General features: G+C 37.9%; 1 protein-coding gene across 1 annotated transcript in view; it reads left to right on the forward strand.

Moving 5' to 3' along the window:
* Positions 1–19,909, forward strand: part of NPTXR (neuronal pentraxin receptor) — a gene marked incomplete at its 3' end in the record, with an annotated part of 22,911 nt that extends 3,002 nt beyond the window's left edge. The window contains exons 2-5 of the mRNA XM_081330337.1: positions 14,593–14,815; positions 15,762–16,006; positions 19,041–19,220; positions 19,685–19,909. Of these exons, the coding sequence (XP_081186463.1) occupies positions 14,593–14,815; positions 15,762–16,006; positions 19,041–19,220; positions 19,685–19,909 (873 nt within the window). The remainder of the gene's footprint in view (positions 1–14,592; positions 14,816–15,761; positions 16,007–19,040; positions 19,221–19,684) is intronic.
* Positions 19,910–20,564: the final 655 nt, after the last annotated feature.

Genomic DNA, 20,564 nt, shown 5'->3' on the forward strand with positions numbered 1-20,564 from the left:
TCATGAAGTTCTGTCACATAAGAGTTTACAGAGGAAATAACTCTATTGCTCATTCTATCAATCTCCATGGTATCTTGCACATACGTGCATGCGCACACACACATTCTATAAAATACCTTTGACTAGCTTGAGTGAGCAAGAAGCCTTTGATATGTTGTACCCATTCCCAGTGCTTGAGACACTAAGTAGGTGTACAGGTAGTCCTTGACTTACAACAATTCATTTAGTGACCATTCAAAGTTACAACAGCACTAAAAAAATGATCTATGAATATTTTTCACATTTACGACAGTTGCGGCATCCTCATGGTCCCTTGATCAAAATTCAGATGCTTGGCAACTGACTCATATTTATGACAGTCACAGTGTCCCGGGATCATGTGTTCAAATTTTGCCACCTTCTGATAAGCAAAATCAATGAGGAAGCCAGATTCACTTAACAACCAGGTTATTAACAACTGCAGTGATTTACTTAAGAACTGTGGGAAGAAAGGTCATAAAATGAAGCAAAACTCAACAAATGTCTCACTTATCAACAGAAATGTGGGGTTCAATTGAGATTGTAAGTTGAGGACTATTTGTATTGTTCTACCTGTGGATAGGTAGGTATAATTTCTTGGCGTCTTCCAGTTTTATATAGATTATTTTTATACCCATTCTATAAAGTTTAAAAGAATGATTTTTAGTGTTTCAGTCTGAATTTTCTCTCAGGAACTTTTGTTCAAGGAGGATTGAGTTCTGTATTAATCATAATGAGCAAGCTTAGTATTAACACATTTCAATATTCTTTGATTCAGGTTAGCCTTGTTGCTAAACTGAGATTTTATACAAGAAAACCATAGTATCAACATTTCAAATACACAGTAATTGTTTCAGACACCAAGGAATCTTTGAAGATAAAAGTGGGATACATCTCATGAGTTCTAATGTAATTCATAATAAATCAGACTCTAATGTTTAGATAGATATCTTTATCATAGCCAGTAAACAGAAATTTGCTAAAATCCAAATGAATGTGAGTGGATTTCTTATGCCCTACCTACTGATGGTTCTTCTTTTGTTTACAGAAATATACGTCAATATCTGACAATGGACTAAATTAATCAAAAATTCAAAAGTTGGTCACATATTGTAAAATGATGGAGTGTTTCTCCATCCACTTTCCTCTCACTTTTTCAACTTCAGATTTTGACATCTTGAATGACTAATATTTTTTGGCATGTTACAAACTTTTGGAAGGCTCGGAAATCAAGAAGCACACTCTGCACTCCTCCCCACTCTTGCTTCAACAGATGGGAAGTTATGAGCTCACCCAACAGCTTTTAAATATGTATTCTGAAAAAATTTCTTCCTTCCAAAAATTATTTGATAAATACCACCCACTGCATCATGAGTTCAGGAAGTTAATTGGGTACAGGAGACAGAAAAACTTCAGGTTATAAGTTCTGGAAAGTTTACAATTCTCTGGCAGTTTAGAGAGCCAACCTGACCAAGAATCAAATGTTAGACATGCACATTCTTTGGTAAGATATGGTTTTGCCCAAATAATTCAGCAGCTAAGCACAATTCACTATTCCCTAGATTATATTTGCAAAACAGCTCAATTACCTCCCATTTGTCCCAACATTATATATACCTGCCTACTGGAGATAACAATGGAAGCTAGTGAAGATACATTGGTATCTCCCATTCTCTTTTTTTGTTACTTATAATGAGACCATGGGCTTCCCCAATAGCTTTATTAAAAGATGAAGCCAGTTTTTTTGAAGAAGAAAATGATGTGATGTGTAACAATGTCTCTTGACTGATAATTCTCATTTTTGGTTAGAGCTGTGTGTTTTCCACATTCACTGTAGCTACTTGATAGTGAAATAAGTGAAATAAGACCTCATCCCATTCATGAAAATGTTATTGAAATGTTCTTCTTTGAAATACATTTCAAAATACTTTTTTCTTTCATTAAATGACAATGAATAATAAAATTACAAGTTTTTTTTTCTACACAGCTTTCAGTTATATACCTAGAATCTTACCGTTTTGCATTGGTTCAGCTAAAGAATAAATACTGGTACATTTCTTCTAAGTTTAAAACTCTGAGTCTTGGAGAGACAATATAACATGGGAAATAAGGGAAGCTTTTTGCTTGTGTTATTCTAGAAATAATGGGTATAACTTGTAGTTACCTAGATTTTATTTAGGGAAAATGATAATGGTTAAGATCTGCACAAAATAGTGAAAGTCTGCTGGGCTGGGCTGTTACCTCTCAAAGATAATCTAATGGGTTTTCCTGCAGGAAGTTGGATCAGATGGTCCTTGTGATCCCTTCCAATTCCATATTCTATGATTCTATATAATCAATTGGAATAAACAGGTGATTCCCAAACAAGAATATATTGTAAGAAGAGGTAATAAACAAATCTGTGATTAATAAAATTCATATTATCTAGATCAAAATGGTGCCTTAATAAGAAGCATAATTATTTTCTTACTATCCATATTTTGTGTATATTTTGGATGTCAACCAATCACCCCCACACTATTACCCTTCTAATCTTTTCTAGCATTCTTTTATTTTTTTTGTTAACTTCAGGGTACAGCAATGAAAGATTTTCAGGATTTTAGGTAATTAATTGATCAGTTCCAGGCTGAGCTTCTACTCTGTTTAATATAAATAGAAATAGTGCAGTCAGATGCATTAGTTGGGTTACAGGAGCTTTTCTTTATCCTACTGCTCCCCAGAGGTCCAGTCATTTTGGTTGGAGATGAACTATAATTCAATAAATATTGAGGTTACCAAATTGGGAAAAGACTGGGTATAGGATGTGGGAGAACTGTATTTTCCTTTCTAAGTTTGCTCTGTGTGTATATGTACATGCAATCTATATGTATTATGCCGTCCCATCCCTGCCTGTGGATGGTTCCAACACAAAATAAAAGGCAGATTAGACAAACTCGAAATGTCTAATTGAAATGGCAATACATGCAAATAAATATCTGAAATGGCAATAAATGCAATTAAATATCTAACTGAAATGGCAATAAATGGCATTAAAGAGTGATGCTTAGATTCTGAGTAAATTATAATAAATGTTCATGGCAGTAGAGGCAGATAGAACTGTCTGTTATGAGGGAAAATAAGAAAACTTAATAATCTAACAATAAACTTAAGTTATATTAAGTTAGATATTGATCACTAAAATGAGGTAAAATCTGATGGCATAACAGAAGCACTTGTAATATGTTGACAAAAAACTTGGTCATTCCTTAGCAATATTGGTGGCAAGTTGATAATTCTCTAACATAAATTCTGGGAGATAGGAGGGAGGGAGAAAGGAAGGAAGGAAGTTTTAATGGGCTACATTTCAGCTATTCAAAAGAAAAGGAAAAAAAACAAACAACATAAATGACGGGAAGAGACGGGGGAATAAAACTTCATTGTTTACTCTCGGAGAAATTGTCTTCAGGGTTAACCATGTGAGCTAAACCCAAAAGCTAAACCTAGAAGTCTTTGATATTATCAGATAGAGTTCTATGAGAAGATACCAATGTGACATTTAAATTGAGAACTAGATCAAAGAGGGTCACAAACAATATCGTTCTACCTTTGCCAAAACCAGGATGACTCAGACAGAACTCTAGCCTAGCTGTTTGGCAAAATAAATGGGAAAAAAGAATGAAAGAAAGAGCAGAGCACCTTAACACCATGATGAAATACAGTTAATGCTTTTATCAAAAAAGTTGTCCCTTCCTTATCAGCAGTTCATTCTTTTTATTCCCTCTTTATTCCCATTGGCTTTTTGAACAGGCCACATGTTCTGCAGCACATATTGCATGAGCCTAATTGGGAGGAAAAAGCAAATGGAGGGTCTAGTTGAAGACCTGGGAGCAGACCCCTAATAGCTATTAATTTATTTAATACAATCTGAAATAGGCTCTCAAGGGCTCAGCTGGAACCTTTGAGTTAAGAAAATGAAAACGAAATCCAGCCTGGTGACATTAACGTTAACAATCCTAAATGCAATCCTGGTGGGAGGAAGTAGATGATCTCATATGCTGCCTCCCTTCTAGTATCTTTTAATCAATGATCATGACAAAACTAAAGCTACTTCAGCTTTCCCCCCCTTCTTTTTGTCCACTGCAGAGTGGTGAGATAGGAAACACAATTGTCTTCCTCTCATCTAGCATTTTCCTATCAATTACCTTTTCTTGTAAAGGGCACCTTCCAAGCACAATGTGCTCTATGCCTTGGTTTGCTCACAGAGGCGATGATTCTGTGCCCTTGATAGGAATAGTACTTGAATCATTTGTGTGTGGGGGGGGACTATTATTACTGACATAATGACAATGTTCATTGAATTGGAGGCAAAGCTAACCCTGATACTATTATTGTTCTGGCGCAACACTGTTCTCATTATAGCAAATTGAAATGGGGAGAAGGACAAATTTTGAGAGAACAGACTGTTATTCTTCATAAAATGTCGTGCCTACAAATACAGCACCAGGACAAAAGCCCATCTCTGGGAAATGTTCTTACTTTATTGAAATGGAAGCTGAGATGGCTGTTTTATTACTATCAACACCAATATCTGTTCCCAAGAATCTATCTACATAATAATGAGTAGAACAATACCAGAGAAATGGGCATGTATGCAGTTGCTGCAGACCGATTTTATTTCCTAATTATTGATTTACTTCTTCCCAGACTGAATTTGATATGAAAAAATAGTTTAAAGGGTAAGCCAATAAGATCCGAAGCTGAACTCAGAATGTGCTGTGACAGGGCTAGAGGTGAGATTTTACTGTATGATGAGAGATCTCTAGCTGTAGTCACTCAGATGTTTCTTATTGTGTGGAAAGCCATTTAGGAGCTCAGTCTGAAAGACAGCTCCAATTTCCCCAGAATCTTTAGAGTCATGAAGTCCAATCACATATGCTTTAGTATGTCCTTCTTCAACCCAGATGTAGTGCACTATCTGAGGTTCTATAGTGCTGTATAGTAAGATCTGCTCCTCATCAGTGTCTGAATACAAAATTATCTGGAAATTTCATATAGGTTTTCCTGCATAGAATTATAATGTATAAATACGCTTCCCACATGCATGCTGTAGTGCAGGGGTTCCCAACCATGGGTGCTCGCACACCCTGGGGCTGCGAGACGATATTCCAGGGGGTGCAAAAACTTGGGTTTTCAAAATTATAGTGTATATGCATAACGTTGCCATTATTTTGAACTTTTGTAAGGGGTACGAAAATATATCAGAAGCGTTCTATGGGTGCGGGGTATAGAAAAGGTTGGGAGCTGCTGCTGTAGTGGTTAAGGTACTGGTCTAGAAACCAGAAGACTGTGAGTTCTAGTCCCACCTAAGCCATGAAAGCCAGCTGGGTGATCTTGGGCCAGTCACTCTATCTCTCAACCCAACTCACCTCACAGCATTGTTGTTGTTAGAAAAATAGGAGAGAATATTACATAAGCTTGCCACCTTGAGTTACTTCTAAAGTAACAAAGGTGGGATAAAATTCTAATAAATAAATCAATAATTTTCTGGTACATTTATGTATTTAACTCTGAAACATATTGCCTGCCATTATAAACAAATTAATTTCTGTTTGCTCAATTTCATTTTCCTTCATGTTTTACTTTAAAGACAAACTCCTATTATTTATTATCTTTCTTTGTGACAAAATGTTGGGCATTGAAGTCTATAACTGAGAATGTGGTAAAGGGAAGCATTGGTGGAAGTACAGTTTAAATATGTGTCTCCATTCTACATATTACACTGATCATCATGATCTCAATTAAGCCTTTCCAGTGTGGTGCTGAACAATTGGCTTCAGCCGCTTCTTGTAGAAAAGAGGTTTCTTTCCTTTTACTAAAACTCCAAGATGAGAGAGAAAGAGAGATTCAGCAATCACCGGCAGCACTGAAAGAGACTGTGGCAACTTAATGCTATCCCATGGGTTCTCTGATGTGCCAACTATAAATGGATTTATCTAGAAACCAAAACAATATTTAAAATAGCTTGATTCCCTTACGTTGTACAGCTTTGATTATTTTTTTTTATTTTTTATTTTAATTCCATTTATATCCCGCCCTTCTCCGAAGACTCAGGGCGGCTTACAAGCTTAGCAGTAGCCTTCATTCTATGTATATGCCTGCTTATTAGGGCTTTCACACACACCCCAAGCGGCATTATTACAAAGTCAGCTTATTGCCCCCAACAATCTGGGTCCTCATTTTACCTACCTCGGAAGGATGGAAGGCTGAGTCAACCTTGAGCCTGGTGGGACTCGAACCTGCACTAATTGCAGGCAGCTGGTGTTACTTAAGGAGGCATTAGCACACTGCTCCACCAAGGCTCTATTATGAAGCCTTCCCCAACTTAGCATGTTGGGGTTTGAATCCCTAGAATTTCCAGTTACTTAAAGGTTATATGATTGGGGAAAGCTGCCTTTTGCAATTGACTGATGGCAATTTTGTCAGTGCTGATAATGTTCAAATGTTTTGGAATTGCACCCAAGCTGCCTATCACTATTGGTTTATTGTTGTTGTTTGCACAGTCTACCAGAAGTTTGGATTGGATTATTATTATTATATACGCAACAAGGTGGAATCACAGTTGCCAATTCTTTACCTGTTGTTGACCTTCATATACACCAAGTTCTTCCCAAGAAGGGAGAACCAGTGAAATCTATCAGTATAGTACAGTATATGTCCGGATCCAAGCAGTGTGGCATTTCATAATTGACAGATGGAAATTTTATTATTATTTATTATTTCATTGACTTAATGCAAAGATGGGTCAAGTCATGTCCATAGATATCACCATGCCCAGTGTGTCATGTACAATGTTTGGTGGTCAACAAGATCCCTGCCCTACTTAAATTTCTTAATGTAAAGACTAAATGCAGACATCAGCACTGTATTTATGGTGCTTTGGGAGCCACAAAGATTCCTCTGGCAAAATAGAGACAGACACCTGGGTAGCTTTTTCACCTTCTAGTAAGTGCATGTTTGGGACTTCTAATGTCCATCAATACAGCAGTTTTTTTAAATAGGCAAGTCTTTTATGGCACATTTAAAAATTCAAAATGTACCACCACCACAGTAATAATGTTTACCCTGCACTCTAATGGTTGAATTGTTTCTACTGAATTTGTAACTTGCCTTGGCCTGTGACAAGAAGAAAGACAAAAAAAGAAAAAGAATCAATAATGGTAAGACTATAAACGGTCTAGGTATGGTTGTAGAAAGTTTAGCTTGGAATCTAGGCCAGGCATAAAAATAATTTGGTAAGTGACAAGCAGTAGATTAGTGGTTAGATTACTTATGTAAAACAAGCCCACCAAGTAACTGAAGTAATTGTGTCACAAACACCAGGTTAAAGAAGAGAAGGTAGAGAAAACAAAGATTACATTGGCCTTCTGCAGAGGGAGAGCTGGAGCCAGGTGACCAAAGGGAGAACCATCCTTTATGTTATTATGATGTGCATGGGAAGAGAATTAAATTATCATTACTTCATTGTAATGACCTTGTTTTAAGCCAGGGTTTACCAAACTGCGAGGCAACCTTCCTTGGGGAGGTGAAGACAAAGTTCACGGGAGGAGTGAGGAATGTTTAGTTTGAATGTTTAGTATTTGAATTTTTAGGGCAGGTATGTGCATTAAGATTAAAATGAAGGGGGACATGATGGGAAAAGTTTAGGAACCCCTGCTTTAAGCTATTATGGAGCACAAAAGGTCCATATCCATGTGTCTGACACACGGCCTTTAGAGTTTTGCCTTTAGCGTGTTTCTCACACTATTTGAGATTAAGAATTTTGGGGAAAGGAACATTAAAGGTAAAGGTTCCCTCGCACATGCGTGCTAGTCGTTTCCAACTCTAGGGGCCGGTGCTCATCTCCGTTTCAAAGCCAAAGAGCCAGCGCTTGTCCGAGGACATCTCCATGGTCTTGTGGCCGGCATGACTAGATGCCAAAGGCTGTTACCTTCCCATCATAGTGGTCCCTATTTTTCTACTTGCATTTTTACGTGCTTTCGAACTGCTAGGTTGGCAGAAGCTGGGACAAGTAACAGGCGCTCACTCTGCTACGTGGCACTCGGGATTCGACCCGCCAAACTGCCGACCTTCTGATCGACAAGCTCAGCGTCCTAACCCACTGAGCCACCGCGTCCCTTAAAGGAACATTAGAAACCCATAATAAAATATGGGAGTTCTTGGATTAACATTTTCTTTAAAAAAATTCTAATGTGTACTACTCTTTTCTGCTCCAAGCCTCTGTTCCTTTCTTGAGAAACAGATGGTCTAAAAAGGAGACATCACAGCCTACTTTTCTATTCTTCCAAATTCCACCAGATATTTTGGTCTGTCTTGCCCCTCTTCAGAGCCCCTCATGGGGATCTGTGCACATTCTGCCAGTCTTATTTGTGGAAGGTCAATTCAGAGACAGATAGATTTAGACAGCCACTCCATGTCAGAATCAGAGCCCAGACTGATATTTAGGATCAGATCTGCTGGAGAGAATATTGATTTACCCAGAGAAATTAGCTAAGGAAGGAATTGTTTCTTTCCGATTTAAATTGCAAATGTATTGAAAAGAGGAAGGGTAGAATAGGATATGAATATGCTGAAAAGATTTTCTATCTTGTTTGGGGGGGGGAATGGAAAATTGGTAGGAAAAAAATTGCTATCCAAAAGAGAATATTAAAATACTCAAGTTTTATTAAATTTATTTTATATACTACTGTACTGTTTCTGATATTCTTCTGCTAAATTAATATGATATAATGATAAAAAATCACATTTGTTCATTAACTTTATTGTAAGCCAATCTGAGAGTGACAGGTAAACAAATGCTGTAAAAATTAGATCAGATCAGATCATTCTAAACTTGTAAATATTTTCCAATAGATTCATATATAAATAATGGAATAAATATATTAAAAGTACTAAAAATAAATAGCAACAAGTGGAAGAGAGAGAGAGAGAGAGAAATTTGGTACAAACTCTCTTGAACAAGGAATTTCATAATTTTGAAGCATTTTCATATTAACAATTTATTGCATGCTTCAGCCATTGCTATGGTGATAAATAATTTTTACAGACAAGCTTTAAATTGTCACATGATGGATGGGTCATCTGCCAAATTGTCACACTGTGGCTGTCCTCTGAGAATAGCCATGAAAAAAGGCCTACTTTCTTTGTCCCACCTGGTGTGATTGGAATCCACAGGAGGGCGTCTACACCTGTAGGCTTATAGAGAAGAAAAAGCTTATAATATTAATATCCTGTTCTCTGAAGTAGTCCATTCATCATTTCTACTCTGCCCTTGTTCTTAAATTGTCGGCTATTATACATCCAAGGAACAGAAAGAAAAGAAAGCAAAACCAGTAAGCCCCTTTCTCTTGCTTTCACAACCTGATTTTTCTACAAAGTAATAGACAAGAGACTCTTGGATAGATGTGCTCGATTAACATACATAGATAGACATGGACCAACTTTTTCCCTTGGCAAAAACCCCCCACAATCTCATCTTCTACAAAGAAGAGAGAATGTGCTGATTAATTATGAGAAGAAAAGCTACAACTTTAATTAGGAGCACCTAGGAGTAGTCCATCAAAACACAGGAAGAGGTTTCAATAATAGATGCATTTCTCTAGATCAGCTTTTGCAATAATGAATGAGAGCGGCAGGGAGCTGTGAACGGCAGGGAGTCTTTTTTGCCTTCATTTTTATTAACATCTGATGTAAGTGGCCAATACGGGTAGCTAGGCAGACTGAGAAATAACACTAGTAGAAAAGGGTGAAAAGTTACTTTCATATATATACCGGTATATATATATTTGTTCCTGCTTATCATTTCTGCCTTTCATTCCACCTTTGACTTTCTTATTTGTCCTTCAATTTAACCCACGCTAATGAAGGATAGACAGTGTCCCCAGCATGATGGTCTCCAGATCTGTATGGAGGCTTACCATATTTGAAGAACATCAAGTTGGGGAATACTAATGTAGTTTATTACTGATTCATGTTGTTTTCTCATATGTATGTTTATAAATCCATTCTGTTTCATTTCTTCATAAATCTCCTAGTATAAAATAGAATAGTTGTTTAAATTTTAGATGTACCGGTCTATTTAAAAGTATTTTTTTACATATGGTTCTAAAATAGATATTTTCAAAGAGCCACAGACAGGCTCAAAGATTTGGAAGGGTTATTTAGGTTATTAAATCTAATCCCTGCACAATGCAGGAATCCAAAGTAAAGTATCCACAACAAATTATTATTTAACCTCTGGCTATAGCTGGTGAAGATAAATCCACCACTACTTCAACTTCTCACTTTTAGGAAGTTTTTTATAACATTTAACCTATTTTCCTTTATTTTAAATCCCTTATTTTATGTTCTGAATTCTGGAACAATGGACAACTTCTCATAGCATCCTTTCAGATATTTAAAGAGTGCTGTCAGATTCACATCAGTCTTCCGAGTGCTAAATATTCCTATTTCTTTCCATTTCTCTTCATATGACTTAGTTTCTAGTCCCTGGTCATTCTTATTGCCCTTTCTGAACAGTTTATCTGAATCTTTCTTAAAGTTTACTCAGTCCTTGAGCTGAGGTCTCACCAAGAAAAAAAAATCAAATAGAATTATTGTTTCCTGTGATTTGAACAGTTTTATTTCTGTTGAAACAAAGTTGCATTTTTTTACCCACATCATCTTTTTAATATATACAGTTTGCAATCAGCTAATATTTAACGTTTTTTTCAGACCTACTATTGCCAAGGGACATATTCAACAACTGAGGATTTGATTTCTATTTCATAAGTAAAGAGCTTTGCATTTGTTTTTATTACATTTCTTTATGGAATTTTCATCCCATTTCTCTAACTGATAAAAGTTTGTTTGAAATTTAATATTAACTATCCCATCCAATTTTGTGACTTGCCATTTTGATAAACATTTTATTTACCTCTTCACCCAAGTCATTAGTAAAAAAAACACCTGAAGAATATAAGACCTTGCGCTCAAACCAGCTATGTATTTACACAACTATTAAACCATCTAACCCAATCTTAGCTATGTTAATCAGAATGTCTTGGGCCAGTTAGTCAAATGCTTTGCTGAAATCAAGAAATAGTCTATCTATAACATTCCCACAATCTATTAACTATCTTATCAAATCACAAAATAAGGTTAATATGGCAGGAGTGACTCTTTGACAGGTTTATGTAACTTCTGGTAATATACTGTTTTCAAACCTTAAAGTTTGATTGATCTCTTTATGAACTGTTCTAGACTTTTTCCAGGAATCAATGTCAGAAAGATTGTTTTATAAATCCCTACTCTGCATTTGAAAATAAGAATACCCTCAAGGCACCTGATGTTTCACCCACTCTTCAGATTTTCCTAACGATTGGGCCACACAAAGCAGCAAATTCCTAGAGTACCCTAAGATGTGACTGACTTCCTCCTAAACATTCAAACACCACATTTTTATCTAACTGTGGTTTAATAAACCCCATCATAACAATATCCTACTCTCTTTTATAGAGCAGATCTTTAATTTAGGTTTAGATATATTTCCTCTCAAAACTAAAAGCATTTGGCCCTAAAATATTTATTTAAATCTGCAAGATAACTGCATTTCAGCCTTGGAAATATGCAAAATGTTGGTTTAACAAAACAAAATCCTCCAGATTTGTCTCCTTCGCACCTTCTTTAGTCTTTCCTTTTCCGTTTCTTTTCTAAAACAATCTGCTTTTACTGATGTTCTTTCACAAAAATTAAGAATCACGACCAGGAAAAAAAATAAAACCAGACATGATTGCTGAACTGCATGTTCTATCATTGTTAACCCCAACATGATTTATTATAAAACAGATTCTAAAATCAAAATCACACATGCTGCTCAATAAAAATGTCTTATCCAGCCTCTTGAACATTCAGTTCAAGCTATTATTTCCTTTCATAATTAATTCTACTGCCAAATTGTTCTTCTCCATAAGGAATGTTTTCTAACATTCAAGCAGAATGTGTTTCTTGGACTAAGCTCATTATTCCATGTCTCGAGTCACAGTTTTCTTCTGGGAGACATTCCTGTATGCATTTGAAGAATGTTGTTATATTGTCCTGCAATTGGCTTCCTAAATCTTTATTCAAGGAATTTAATGGATAAGCCTCTGAGGATTGTATACTATCTGCTTCAATGGTGCTTTACCTTCCAGAGGTACATTGTTAAGAGTACTCAGGCAGCAAACTGCTTAAAGGCCGTGAGGCATCAGTATGAGACTACTCTGCCTTCATAAGTTTCTTTACTTGAACGAAATGTTTTCTATACATTCACAGAAGTTTATTTGAGGAATGTAGTGAAACTCCAGAGCTGCTTTGTTCCAGAAGTTGGAAGCATGGTGCTATGGCCCTTCCCTGAGGCAATTCAAAGAGAGACTTGGCTTACATCTTTATCAAAGCAAGATGTCCCCTAAAATATTTACACATAGTTGTTTTGAGTTTCCTACCATCCACATTGTTCTTCAAACTCTTTCCAGTTTATCTGAATCCTCCTTTCCAGGCTGGAACTGGATGCAATATTTGTGGTAGGTCTGGAATAACAGAGTAGATCTGCTGCTTCCTGCAATTTTAACTGCACATGTACTAATACAGCTTAACATCAAGGGTGTTTTAGCATAAAGTCAGTGAAATAGGGCTTTGTGGCTGAAAAGGTGTGTCTGATCTCTGCTGTAATCAGAGTACAGGAAGAAAAAATAGGTTTCTCTATATGGGAACTTTTTTCCCAGCAGGATTATCCGTTCCGGCAAACAGTAATAAGGACTTGTTCTAGTTACGGAACTTCTCTATCTAATACCAGCTGTGACCTCAATACCTGAAGTTACACAGCATACAGAACTGTAAAGTTAAAATTACTATGTAGTATCAAAGAGACTGGCTGGTCAAAGTGGCAAGAAAAAGTCCATTTACTGTTCACCAATAGCCAGTTCCGTCCCTGGCAACTTAGGTTATTAAAGGCAAAGCAAAAAGAAGTACATTAATTGAAGTCTTAAAATTATAGATCCTGTGCTTATTTCATATATTGGTAGGCATTTTCCAATTTAAAGTAAAATTTCTCAAGCAGCTAATAAGGTACAGGCATAAAAGCACAAAGTATAAGACAATTAGCCAAAGACCTATACCTGGTCCAAAAGCCAGAAAAGATCTGAAGGGACTAATGTATTCTTGATGTGGGAGGGTATTTCGCCTCTTGTTCCTTTTTTGCTTGCCACTAATGTTAAAATCTCATGTCCAAAAAGTTTTTACCTATTGTGGATGTAATCAGCTGGTACAATATGTTGTGATAAAGATAAGTTATATTTGAACTGATATTTAGACTTAATAAGAAATGGATAGGACAGAAAAGCTTCACTTCTATCCAAAATACCTCTTGAAGAAAGAGATAAATAGGAAGTTTACTTTGTCATTTCATCATATCTAACCCAGAACACAGATACAGGAACAGAGTTTAAAAACATTTTCTTTGCCCATCGCTCATCTTTTCCTATGGGTCAAAACAGCTCATCAATGCAAAGAGATGGGGCATTGATCTATACAGTAAGGAGAGAGAGAGAGAGAGAGAGAGAGAGAGAGAGAGAGAGAGAGAGAGAGAGAGAGAGAGAGAATGCTTTTCCCTTATTATATCTGGGCTGAACAAATCCAGATGGCCAGTAGATGGCAGTAAATAGATACAGAAAATACCATCCCTCTGCTGAAGCTTTGTCATGATTTTTGCAGCTCAGTTGTAACTGTAATCCAGTGTTTTTCAACCTTGGCAACTCTAAGATGCATGGACATCAACTCCCCAGATTTCTTGGCTAGCTCGCTTGAAGTCCACACATCTTAAAGTTCCCAAAGTTAAAAAACACTGCTCTAACCATTTGCCTCATCCACTATATGAATATTTCCAATGGCATTTGCAAAGCACCCAAAAACACTCTTTTTTACATCAGGCTTGGGTTCTATTGCTAATTTCCAATCCCTCTCCTATCACTCTGGTGGCCCTGGGGCCCAGGACAGAGGACACGGGTATAGTAGGTACACAAAGTTTCTAGATAGTTTTGGGTCAGCTCAACAGTTTTAACATATTCATAATATTATGGCTCTCAGCTTTTTATGCTGATGAGTCTATGTTAACTATTTGGGTGGAATAATGGAACAAAGTACTTGTTGGAAAGAGGTACTTTAGAAATTGTTCTGTGTTATAAGTCCTATTTTATTTCGAAAAAGAGTAGATGTTTAACTAAAAAAATCACAAAAAATATCATTGGTTGACACATATATGTATATGCATACGATATTTTTTTTTAAAAAATGGTATAATATCAATCCTACCAGGGTTACTACCCCCATGAACTGATCCTTTGGAAATCACTTGGGACCCTTCCCCCCTCATGGCTGCAGAATCATGATCTTTTCTCCCAAAGCTCAACCCCAGCCATATTTGGGTACTGTAGAAATATAAATATACCAATAAAGGCATCTCTAAATTATTAAGTTATTTTTAATCTGTTTTTACCTTTTTTTTAATCTCTTCTATGAGTGCAGCAGGATATTCCCACTCGAATGAATGCTTCTTCTACTTCTGGCCCTGTGCCAGCTCAAGAGACCATCCACAACAAGATGGAGGAACTGGAAGGACAAATCCTCTCTAAGCTTTTAGCCCTGGAGAAAGAACGCACCTCCATCACCAGCAGCCACAATGTACAGCAGCAAAATGTCGAAAAGGAGCTGGATGCTCTCCATAACCGAGTCTCTGAGCTTGAGCATGGTTAGTGTGACCATGAGGAGCCCAAAATATGGGGTCAAAGTCAGAACTTTCATACATTCATTTTTAGTACATAGTTATATAACTCTGGGTATGGGTCATATTTATTTCTTTAAACAAAGGTTTAAAAAACTAGAAAGAATGCACCAAAATGCTGTGCTACCGAAATTTTTAACTCGGAAGTACTTTCTGATTTGGTGCTACCGTGAGTCTCTTCTGCTCTTGCTCCTCAGCAAATATTATCTGATAGCATATGTCCCAATGAAAAGCTCCATACAGCCATTATAAAATAACTAGTAGCTACTGATTGACACAACCAGCTTTTGTCATTTGGAAGACACCTCTCTTAAAGCCAGCTTCGCTAGTGACCATCCCCTCTCCATTTGTGGCTGTGGATCCCATAAATTGATTATTTTATTTATTTATTTATTTATTTTAATCCCATTTATATCCCGCCCTTCTCCGAAGACTCAGGGCGGCTTACAATTTAAGCACAAACCAATGTGCTTAGCAATAGCCTTCATTCTATGTATATGCCTGCTTATTAGGGCTTTCGCCCCCCCCCCAGCGGCATTATTACAAAGTCAGCTTATTGCCCCCAACAATCTGGGTCCTCATTTTACCTACCTTAGAAGGATGGAAGGCTGAGTCAACCTTGAGCCTGGTGGGATGCGAACCTGCACTAATTGCAGGCAGCTGGTGTTACTTAAGGAGGCATTAGCCCACTGCTCCACCAAGGCTCTTTTTATGTGCTGAGTGGTATTGACCATGTCAAAGGATCTCAAGTTATGATAGAATATGACTAATGCACTGACCATTTATAAAATCTGACACCCATTTCAGCAGCTCTTTCAGATAACAACTGTCTGATCATATGTCAAAATTATTTCTCAATATCTGCTAGTCTTTCATAATTCTTTTGACTCTTATTTATCTCCTGTGCACATAGAAACAACAGTCTTCAATGCTCCAGAAGCCTTTAAAGTTTCCATACCTGTACGAAACAACTACATGTATGCTCGGATGAAGAAAAGCTTACCTGAACTATATGCCTTCACTATCAGTATGTGGCTAAAAGCTAAGAATTCAGCGGAAGTGGGCACCCCTTTCTCCTATTCTGTTCCTGGACAAGCCAATGAGCTTGTACTGATAGTATGGGGAAACAATCCTATGGAACTTATAATTAATGACAAGGTAAGGTAAAGGGAGATTCCAGCATAGAATGAATTGGATGGCACAGGCACTGACCTGCTCTAAAAATGGCATTAGCTGTAGTAACAATGCACAATTTCCCTAGGCTGGAGGACCACAGTAGCCTGGAAGGGCTGCACTGCCAAATCATTTTGATTTTTATGACCTCCCTGTGCAGACATATCTGACACAAATTTACTTTTTTATGAATTGCCAGTGCTTTTTTTATAAAAAAAAAAAAAGGTGCCGGAACTTTCATCTTGGTGGGTGCAGGAGGCGGGGGAGCAGGGGGGGAGCAGCGCTGCTGCGGTCATGAGTGTGAAGGGTGTTGGTGGTGGGCTGCCCCCTGGGGCTGCAGCCGGCGCAGCTGGTGCTGTGGGAGCAGCGGGGCCCGCTCTATATGGCGGGGCTGTGTGGGGCAGGCGGCAGAGGCAGGGCGGGCCAGGAGATGCAGGGCAGCCACTTAGGCACACAGGGCAAGGCGACAGTGGCACAGGTCCAGCACCAGGTAGGCCACCAGCCTGGCTGACACGGGTGAGCACAAGGAAGGAGTGCACATGGACTCCGCAGAACCCATCTCCCACCCCTTGTCCTCTCTTACTTACCTAGTTGAGATGGTGTAGTTGGGCAGCAGGGAGGGATGCAAAATTCCTGCCAACTCGCCTTCGCTGCAGACAACTTGCCGGTGCAACGTTTGCCGGCCAGGTCTTTTGGCACGCTCAGCAGCAATTCCTATTGGCTTTCGAAAGCCAATAGGCTTTTGAAAGCCAATAGAGGGAGTAGCATAGCTTGTGCAAAAGCCTTTTTTTGTGTGTGTGCAAAAAAGGGTGCCGGAACGCCATTCTGAGCGTTCTATGAGAAAAAAGCCCTGCTTTTATGTTTTAATCTTATGATTTTAAAAATATTGTAAGTTGCCCCAAACCTCGCCATGTGGATTGCATACAAATATTATATAATCGGTAAATAAAGGTAGAACATATGTTAAATATACATCAAATGATAATATGTTTCCCTACAAAGTCAATTCTTGCTCAATGACAGACCAAGGAGTTAACTCGGAAAGGCAAGAGGAAAATCTAGAAGAGGTCTAGGCAACTTGTAGAAGGGAAAGGCCCACACTGATAAATTAAAAATCTTTGTGGTCTGCAAAGGAATGCTGGTGGGCTAATCAATGATTTGGTGACTAGAGGAGCATCTACAGTTTTGGAGTTCGTGGTCATGGTAAGCCATGGAGGCACTAGGCAACATGACTTTCAGGGCAGTGGTGGTGATTTCATTACTTTTTTTAAAAAAAAAAAGTCTGTGCTCTGTCCAAGGGTGCTTGGTAGGCTGCATGTACAGGCCTGGTCTAGAATTTATTTTGGAGCATTCAACTATCTAGAGTAGGCATGTCAAACTCATTTTGTTTGAGGCAACTTCTTATAAAAGAATTGCCATTAATTTGTTTTAATAAAATAATTTAAATCAATTTTTCACTTGATTTCAAATTACATAAATTATATTGATTGACAATGAGACTTTTTTTAGTACAATTGCCAAATGCAATAAACTGGTTTTAGGTATATGTGTGCACTAATTATTTCAACACCAATACATTTTAACAACATATTCTATTTGTAAATGAATGCAAATGCAAATTATACAATTTTTTGTGCAAAAATAAAACAAAATAACAGATTTAAGAGCTGATATCATTAGTTATCCTTAGATAAAAAATAATTCCATCATCCAAAACTTTTTTATACTGTATTTAACGAACAGATGCTTTGGGATTAAAAAAAAGACTGACTACATTTGATTGTGTATCACCATGGCATTAAAACAAAAATTTTTCAGTGTATGAAAAATAAAGGTTCCCTAAACGTCTGCTGGCTATATCTATACATTTTCCTTGATTGCACTCTATTGCCTTCCTTTTAGCCTTTTTTTCAACTTCCCAGCTTAAAAAAGGCAAGGCACCAGGAGCTGAAAGTTACAGAGACTGTTTGTTTATTTTGTTTTTGCAAAAAAAAAAAGGGTGCCGGAACGCCATTCTGAGCGTTCTATGAGAAAACAAGCCCTGTGAATTGCTAAACTATGAAATGCCTAAGATGACACCTCCCGATGTCAGTGGAAATAGTTGATTTTCAGTGGTGTGATTGCTTTGCTTATTTTTCTAGAAACAATCTGAAAACAAATAGGGTTAATGTACCTATTTTACCTACTTAAGCACCCGCAAAAGAAAGGGAGACAAAAAATAGATTCCCCACCCATCCAGCAATACTGCATGCCAGCAATACACCTCTGGCACCCTCAGAGGACTGTCAAATGAAAATACAATCCCACCCACAAGAAGCCGGCTCAGCCCCCTGATTCACAGGGTCTGAAAGTGAGTGTGCTCTGATCCTGGAAAATCACGGGCCACAGTCATGAAGTAGCAGAAATGGCTTTGCCCAGCTTTGGTTGCTTTTCCTTTAGATGTCTATAATGGTGTCTGCATGGAACAGCCCTTGAAAAATGTTCAGAAAGTACAGATAGAATCAAAAGCAACATGTTTTTGTTGTGGTCTACTTTTGTAGACCTCTCTTGGATACATTTTCCTACTACACAAAATTCAGGCTGGGGATTTTAGTCTACAAAACAAAATGGTTTGGGTTCAGGCTATCTAAAGGGCAGCTGTCTTTCCTTGTGAGTTTTACCATTCTAATTGAGAGGCCTGTTATATGTTCTACCATGTAGAGATACAACGTTGCCAAGTACTCACAATGGACGTCTTTGGGTAGTGACAATCCAGTTGTGGAATCCCTTTGCAATCAGATTCTTTGGAAAAATGACCAGAAAGTTTATTCTGTTCCATTCAGTTTTATCTGTCTGATGTGTTGCCATACTGGCTACACTCAGACAAGTCATTCTAGACTAAAAAACCTTTGGGAAACCAACTGTGACAGTAATGGGTATGGCAATTTTAGGAAAGGACAAAAAGGCATCTACAAAACATCTATTTGCACTCTGCTGTTAAGGCACTCTCTGTTCTGTTCTGTTCTGTTGTGTTGGAAAGGTGGCTCATCTGCCCATGACTTTAAAGGATGGGACATGGCACCATATTTGTATTACATGGATCACTCGAGATGGCATTTGGTCTGTGTATCAAGATGGAGTGGAGCGTGAAGCCAGTGATAACCTAGCATCTTGGCATTCAATCAAACCTCATGGGGTGATGATCTTGGGCCAGGAACAGGTAAGTCTGATTTCTCCACATGATTTTGGAAATTAATGACCAAAGCAATATTCAAGCAACTTGACTAGCAATTGAACTAAAGAAGCAGAATTTGAGTCTAAGAGATCCCCTATTAGTCTTCTCTTGACCCAAAGAGAAACCCATCAGCCTTGAAATCTAGAAAATTAAAAGATTTTTGGTTTAAAATGGAATCCCTGAAACCCAGGGACCATAAGCATGAAACAGCTTTTCCTATCCTGTATGGTTTCCCTATTCGTTGTCATTCATTAACTCCCTCATCCCTCTAAAATATGAAATGCAGCCCTTGAAACTGAAGAATTGGCAACCTCTACACTAAAATTAATACTTACCATCAGTAACAATATTTTTCTATCCCACTATTTTCTAGTTTTTTCTTCAGCTTTTTAATCCATTCTTCCAATTTACCTTGCTTGTTTTCCCATTTCTCCATTTTGATGCCACAGGATACATTGGGAGGGAGATTCGATGCAACTCAGGCCTTCGTTGGGGAAATTTCTCAGTTCAACATGTGGGATCATGTCCTGATGCCAGCAGAGATCATGCGTCTGGCCAACTGCACCAGCCAGCTGCAAGGCAACATAGTCGAGTGGGATGAGAAGTTGGTTGAAGTCCATGGAGGGGCAACCAAATTAAGTTTTGATATCTGTGAGGCAAAAATGAAGGCATAAAGGTCTTTCGTTCCTGCCACAAGAAAGGAGCATGCAAGCCACATTTCCTTCTTTCAATCTGCTTTGGGAAAGAAAGAACAACAGTTCCTTTCCCTTATCCAGCAACCTCTTACAGTCAGCCTGGAGAGGGGGGATGGTGTCTGTGTGTGTGTGTGTGTGTGTGTGTGTGTGTGTGTGTATGTGTGTGTCTGTTTGAGAGAGAAAGAGAGAGCACATGTATGCAAAGAAGCCTTCTAAAGTTAAAAGTGAAATTATGACACTTTTTCATTGTTTCAGTAAAATATTTTTTAATTCATTCTGTGAGTGACTAGACATTCCACTAGGGAAGCTAAAGTGGTTGGAAAGTAGCCAATCTCTGAAGAGCAGTAAGAGAAAGGATAAAAACTGTATCAGTGAGTAGGAAATTGTTGGTAGAACTAGCATCTCCAACACTTCCAATCTGTCCCACTGCTGATACATTCAGTGACGCTACTTGAACTCTGTTGATTGGGATTGTAAAAGCATTAAAGCACTGTGTTAACATTTACCCACTATAAGCCACTGACCATCTAGAACACGGGTGTCAAACTCGCCACGTCACATGACATGTTGCAACGTATTGCGACTCTTTTTGCATTGCCGACAATGGGCTGGGCGTGGCTTCAGTATGACAAAA

Source organism: Vipera berus (assembly GCF_964194415.1).
Source record: "Vipera berus genome assembly, chromosome: 6".
Taxonomy (NCBI): Eukaryota; Metazoa; Chordata; class Lepidosauria; order Squamata; family Viperidae; genus Vipera; species Vipera berus.